The sequence below is a fragment of the Strongylocentrotus purpuratus genome, unplaced genomic scaffold, assembly GCF_000002235.5.
Source record: "Strongylocentrotus purpuratus isolate Spur 01 unplaced genomic scaffold, Spur_5.0 spur5_scaffold_17, whole genome shotgun sequence".
Classification (NCBI taxonomy): domain Eukaryota; kingdom Metazoa; phylum Echinodermata; class Echinoidea; order Camarodonta; family Strongylocentrotidae; genus Strongylocentrotus; species Strongylocentrotus purpuratus.
In genome coordinates this window covers 20,241,306-20,248,475 of record NW_022145602.1, presented here as the reverse complement: position 1 = coordinate 20,248,475, position 7,170 = coordinate 20,241,306, and the positions used below count along the sequence as shown (strand labels likewise).

Below are 7,170 nucleotides of genomic sequence, written 5' to 3'. Positions count from 1 at the left end.
ATGGGAGATGGAAAATATTTTGATGACGCCGAGACGGAGTGCACGAACAACGGTGGAAGATTGGCAATTATTGGATTAGCAGAACTTAATGTAAGTATGATTGCGTCTATTTCCAGATTAAGCATTATAAAAAAAAAATTATGCACTCAATAATTGTCGTCACATTTGTTACTTGCATAGCGACTCGGTGTAATGAATATTTTCATCATGCATGTGAGAAAATATTTTTTTTTTATTTATTGATACGATTACTTATCCGTCAGGGTTGACACTCCTGAAGCTCCACGTTAGGGACTTTTAGATTGAGTGGACGGGAACGACGTGAACGTCCACTGATCATGCGTGTCCATGGCAAGTCGTTTTAGCATTTTTTCCTATTTCTTTATATCAAGAATTGATTTCTTGATACCCTATATGAATTTCTGTTGTAAAGCAATGGTAATTCTTGATATCAAGAAATGATTTTCTGTTGTAAAGCAATGATAATTCTTGATATTAAGAATTGAATTATTGATATCAGGAAATAAATGTTAAAACGGCTTGCCATAGATACGCATGATCAGTGGACGTTCACGCCGTTTTCTAAAAGTCACTCTTACCCCCGCCTTAACACGACTGCTCTAACGACTCTCCAGAAATTTACCTCAGCTGGGTCGAGTGTGGCAAATGAAGCTTTATGTCTGCCAACAAATGTGGCAGATATTTTAACCCCGTATAACTTGTGGTTCGCAGTCTGGACCAGGGGCGTACGCAGGGGGGGGGGGGGGGGGGGGGGGGGGGGGGGGTTGGGAGTTCAACCCCCCCCCCTTTGGTATTTTTATGTGTGTAAACCCCCCTAAAAAAAATAAACCCCCCCCCCCCCCCTTTGGATTTTTTTTTTCTTTTTTTCGGTCTTTCTTTTTGGATGAAAATCACTATGATTTCCCCCCCAACGAAGAAAAATGTCAAATTTTTAAATTTCGAGAAAAAAAAAAAAAAAAAGTGTCCGCTTAACGTGTGACGTCATTTTAAGGCACTGCGCATGCGTCACGTCGTCTCAGTCGGCGATCGAGAATGCGTCAACCTTGATTTTCCTAAATCTAGTACGGTACTAATATGCATGATTACACTATGAACATGACGGACAAAGAAAGAGGACAAAATATACAGTTCCTTAGGTAGACAAAGGAACATCTCTTCCCTGCTATTATGTAAAAATGTGTAGAACAGGTGTCACATGCATATTCACCTGGGCCCCGTCTTACCAAGAGTTGCGATTGATCCAAATCAATCACAAGTCCTCCAATCAATCGCAAGTTTGCAGTCTCCTATCTCTTATGTACATATTGCGATTGATATCAACTCTTTGTAAGACAGGGCCTTGTTCTACACATTTTTACATGATAATAGCAGTGAAGGGATGTTCTTTTGTCTACCACAGCAATTGCTGTGGGTAGAATGAGGAACTGTATATTTTGTCCTCTTTCTTTTTCTGTCTTGTTCACAGAGTTACTTCCTGCATGCATGATATATCGTCGAGTGAAATCTAAAAGATTTCTATTTGTAGTCAACATGGACAGTTGAGTACGTTGACACGCATGATCAGTCGGCGTTCGTCGTGTTCTCGTCCCCTCAATCTAAAAGTCCCTTATATCCACTTGACCACGACATCTCTACGGGTTATGATTATCAATTGTGTTGTGTTTAGCGTTTGCAATGTCATACATGCTGTCAGGCGCGTACGCAGGGGGGGGGGGTGTTTGGCGGGTTAACCCCCCCCCCTTTGGGTTTTTTTTATTTTTTTTTTAATAATAATAAAAAAATTAAAAAAAATATTCCCATGGCTGACCTAAAAAAGGCGACCTTACCCCCCCCCCCCCCCCTATCGGAGCAAAATGTCAAATTTTCAAATTTCGAGACCAAAAAAAAAGAAAAAAAGTGTCCTCTTACCCCCCTTTTTAAATTTCAAAACAACAAAACAATGAGAGTTCAAAATGAGAACAGTCATATCGGAATGTGAATAAATCAGTCAATTTGGAAAGATAACCTCAAAATGTGTCGTCCCTTTTTCCCCTTGAAGACTGAAGAAAATATTTTAACAATCTGACAATTGGCTTCCAACAGATTTTCACAAAATGCAAATCTCAACAGTATACGTCAGAAGAAGACTCTATGTGGTATGTCGTATTTAATGCAGCCATCTTTTGATCAGTTTGATATGTTAAATGAATTGTTAATTGTTATACAGACGTTCCTAACATCGATTGTATCGCCTGCCCATTCATCGCCTTCTTGTTACTGGTTCGGTCTAAGTCGAAGCGCGGATGCTGAGCCATTCACCTGGATTGATGAAACTCAAATAAGGTGATATTCTATGGCCTTTTTTTGTTTTGCTTGGCGAAACTGGCATCGCATATTCACACACACATGCACGCACCTACACGCACCGCCTAGCACACGTTCACTCTCCACACATGCGCAAACATACACCCACACCATGGAACTACTACGAGAAGATCCATGCTTTAGGCGGCCTTTCACATAATGAAATATACAACCATATGCAAGTAAATATCCTAATAAAACCCATGCGAAATATGGTAACATATTGGCGATACCCACATAAATAAGAATTAGCAAATACGGGATTATGAGAAGGTAGTAGTACCGGTAAATGCGTTGCTTGATGGATGTTTCCATTGCCGCCTTCCATGTCAACTTACATTGCTCTTTCGTTTTCATTTCTCACAATTGTTTATTTTCAACAAGCTCAGGATCATTCATTACATGACCCAACTAACTTATGATATTTACTACATTTCATTTTAGTAACCCTATCTGGGCTCCTGATGAGCCGGGTACTTCTACCGTGCGAACCTGCGCGTGTTTGTGGTCTGATGGAAATGACGCGAACAGGCATGGCCAATGGGACAGTAGATCTTGTAATGACACACAGCCGTACATTTGTGAAAGACCACAAGGTAAGGTTCATTTTGAGGAGAGTAAAGAGAAAGTACAGTCAAATAATAAGTGGTTTTCGATTGTCACGTCATCAAACTGAACTTCGTTATTCAAATACTTTTTATTATTCCTTTCTTTTATTTCTTTCTAAGATATACTTTATTTTTTTCTTACACAGTACCAACTGGACAATGGACAGATATTCCAGGAGTGCTTAACGTACAGTATTACGTGTCAACCTTCTCAACAAACTATTTCAACGCATCGGAATATTGCCAACAAACAGGTGGACAGCTCGCGCAGTTAAAAACATCAACTATCAATGTAAGTTGTCTCGGGTCGGACTAAGTAAAGCATACAAAGAAACAAATACGAACTCGCTCTTATATAAGGACTGTACGTCTGATTCTACTCGTAAATTTTAAAATAAATTACCTAATGGAAAGTACAGAGTAAAAGAATCACCTATATATTTTTAGTTTATTCCTTTTTTTGTTATAGATTATTCAACCTGAATACCTTGTCTGTATTACGTGTTTGAAAACAGTGTCATCGGCGACACGGTAATCGACATTATTATACCCCCAACCTATTACAAGCATCAGTTATCGCAATGCTTTAATTTATCTTTGTGTAATGAAATGAATCATTTGTGGAATCTAATTCAATCCGATGCAACATCTTTTTCATATCTATTTTCATAATTGTCTGTTTATTGTCCGTTAATAAAGATGTAGGTGGTCTTTCGTCTTTTACTCTTATTTATCTCTTCTACCATACATAATTAATCTTCCCTTTATCTTGATTTTTATTTGGTCGTCTCCTCACTTACTGTGAGGTTTTGTTCCAGTACATGTACATGGATTTCATTTAACTCTTTTATTTTTTGCTCTGAAGGTTGTAATATTGTTGAATCATATCATGTTATGATTTACTATAACTTTATACTAAACAAGCTTACATGAATTGCTAAATATTCTTCACTACTTATGGATATGACCTTAAAATATTTGATAAGTTAATGATCCTCATTTTTAGTATATTTTTCAAATCATAAAGTGAATTTTTATTGGAAAGTTGTATTATGTACGTGATGTTTTATCATGATGTAATTAATTTATTTCGGTTACTTCGAGAAATAAACACAGTATCAGCCTTGAGCTGCGTGTCATGTTCTTGTTATAGACCAGTCCAATTCAATCAACCACGGTGTGATTGTCGCCGGACCATGTGTCTTCCAACCGAATATCACGACTCATTTATATCAAGGTCTCCTTGATCATATTGATTGCTTTTTTCGTACGTTTTCTAAAATAAATACTTCAAACTTCCATTTATGACGAGAAATTCACTGGAAATAAAATAGAAAATTGTTTATTGTTTTCTTGATAATACAGTCAGCAGTGAGAAATCAATTTGGGAATATTGGAGACGGAAGATTTTGGTTTGGGCTTGAGGATCTGAGCAAGGAAGGCGATTTCCGATGGGCTGATGGAACGCTGTTAAGAAATACAGGGTAAGATGACATTGTATTCTCTCTCTCTCTCCCTCCCCCTCCTACCTCTCTCTCTCTCTCTCTTCCACTTTCTCTCTCTCTCTCTCTCTCTCTCGCTCTCTCTCTCTCTCTCTCTTTCTCTTTCTCTCTCTTTCCATCTCCCTCTCCCCCCATCCCCATCCTCACCCTCCCTCTCTCTTTACTTGGGCATTTCGAGGTAGCTTGTATAAACAGTATACGGTTTATATTCTTCTGATCTACAACCAGTTCGTCTGCTACCCAATTGGTCTATATCGTCGGTGGGGTGACAAAACCTCGTATCTCAATTTTTTGAGATTTTGATTTTTTTTTTGCATAATTTTGTAGCTAATGGCCTACGACACCACCTGATAAATCCATGGAACGCCTCCTGTCTCGGTTTTTCACAAATCCACACAAACACCCTTAAACTAAACCTCGTAACTTTAACCCCCTTTGAAGCTGCACTGACAAAACCTCGTGACATAAGATACGTAATTCCTTTTCCTCGTAACTCACACACGGCCTAACAGTACTGAAGTTAGTGTATTCAAATACTCGTAACTTATTCAACCAAAACCTCGTAACTCATTCAGAGTTGAAAGTAAGAACTCGTATCTCAATTTGAATAACTACTAAAAACTCGTATCTCAATGTAGATAAAAGCAAAAACCTCGTAACTCACTTTCAAATATAAAAACAATTATTTTACTGTATTTCAACAATGACATTAAAAATTGTATAAATATTCCAGTTTTAAAAAGAAAGGACGGTGTCACAGCACTAAATTTGTTGAGACAGGAAAGTTTTTTCGCTCTCCTGATAATTCATGATTTTTGAGACGAGGTTTTGTCACCCCACCGACGATATAGTCTATACCCGCCGTGTGTACTATCCACATGGTCTAATAATCATTTTGTCTAATGACCATTTGCGCTAATAATCATGTGGTCTAATTTCCAATCGGTCCAATATCCAATAAGTCTACTACCCTTTTGTCTATCGCTCATTTACTCTAATTTCAAGTCGGTTTAATTCAAAGTTCTTCTAATGTCGATTTTGTCTTCCATCCACAAGGTCTAATAATCATTTGATGACTATCAATAATTATGATTGAATGATTATTAAACCATATGAATAATAGACAAAATTAATGGCCATTATACAAACTTGGAATAAGACCAATTGATAAGTAGGCAAAATAATGATTGTACCACATCGATAGGAGCCGGTCCGGGTGTATACCATATGGGAATAGACTATTGGCTGTTAAACGAAACTGGTTGCAGAGTAAACAACGATTCATCCACATTTCTTACATATTTCACACTTCACCTTTAGATCTGCACGGTCGCCCGTTTACCACACACGCATTTTTGTACAACACAATAGGTACCAATTGGAAGAAGGATTGCTTTGTGCAACATATTGCCACTGCCAATTAACCATTGCCGGTCTTGATTAGTAACTATGATATACCTCTCTTTAGAATGTTGAATACATCTAGTCATCTGATTGGTCGAATTGGATATTCTATCGGTCAATAGTTTTTAAAAGATGCCCGTTGCCCAGGGTAACGGGCCGCATAAATAAATTTTGCTTAGATCCCAGTTGGTTTACGTGTAAAAAGTTTACGATTAAAAACAATTTTAAGAGGGGAAACCCAAAAGTCATTTGGCGGGCAGTGTCTGAATTTCAAAGAGAAAATCACACTTCCAGAAAGATCAGTTTCAGCCCTTTTATACGACACCTCAATCAGCAGAAATGAGCCAGGAATAACAAAGTTATGTAGGTTTAAATTAATGCTTGCATTTCCATCATTTGACTAAACAAACTCGTTTTCACTGGCTGCCTGCCGTAGCAACAAACAGAGTTGACAAAAGACTTAACTCCGTTTCGTTGACGTACAGCCATGCACAAAGAAGACGAAAGGACTTGATGCATCAGAAATACATCTCATTTTTCAGAATATCTACGCACTCATTCTTCGGGGTGCGGTTTTCTTTAAAAAGCGAGAAGAGCCATTGTAGTAACATATTTACAACTCATGGAACCAATTTTTTATCTTCTGACGATCACTGTTGCGTAGATTAGGGCTTTCAGCTTTTTTCTGTTAAGCCACCCCTATAAATTGTTATTTTCTATTGTTCTCGATCGATTTACTAAGAAAATTGCAATTTCGCTAGTTTTAAGAGCCATTGTATTAACATATTTACAGCTCATGGAACCAATCTTTGTTTCTTTCTGACGATCACTGTTGCATTGTTTAGGGCTTTCAGCTTTTTTTCTGATAAGCCACCCCTACAAATTGTTATTTGTTTATTGTTTTGGATTGATTTACTATGAAAACTGCATTTTCGCTAGGAAACAAACGTTAGTTTCCTACATACCTTTTTTCTTTGTTTGTTTAACATCAAAGATAATCTAATTCCTGATATTTGATTCATCACGGTACTACAAATTTAAAAAAGGAATATCACGAAACTGTTATAACTTCGAATATGCAGATTCACTGAATGGGGTGGCGGGAATCCAGATAATTTCGATGGGTACGAACACTGTGTAGAAACTGGAAACAACGGCTGGATTGACATACCTTGTAGCGGATATTCACGAAGGTTTGTCTGCGAGAAATCAGAGGGTATGTCATATTATTTAAATATCAAATAAACAATGTGATAGACGTGATAACATGTGACCTAACTTCTAACCTATAA

The 7,170-nt window shown here is 37.6% G+C and overlaps 1 protein-coding gene across 1 annotated transcript; it reads left to right on the top strand.

Moving 5' to 3' along the window:
* Positions 1 to 4,500, top strand: LOC115925104 (macrophage mannose receptor 1-like). The gene is made up of 5 exons (XM_030988296.1): positions 1 to 90; positions 2,228 to 2,343; positions 2,809 to 2,960; positions 3,119 to 3,264; positions 4,338 to 4,500. The coding sequence occupies exons 1-5, from the start codon at positions 1 to 3 to the stop codon at positions 4,458 to 4,460; spliced, it is 627 nt and encodes a 208-aa protein (XP_030844156.1). The 3' UTR covers positions 4,461 to 4,500.
* Positions 4,501 to 7,170: the final 2,670 nt, after the last annotated feature.

Excerpts from the sequence above, each read along its gene's own strand:
- LOC115925104 (XM_030988296.1), top strand. The coding sequence starts at position 1 with ATGGGAGATGGAAAATATTTTGATGACGCCGAGACGGAGTGCACGAAC. Across the intron at positions 91-2,227 it reads TTGGATTAGCAGAACTTAAT|ACGTTCCTAACATCGATTGT; the intron begins GTAAGTATGATT and ends ATTGTTATACAG. Across the intron at positions 3,265-4,337 it reads TAAAAACATCAACTATCAAT|TCAGCAGTGAGAAATCAATT; the intron begins GTAAGTTGTCTC and ends TTGATAATACAG.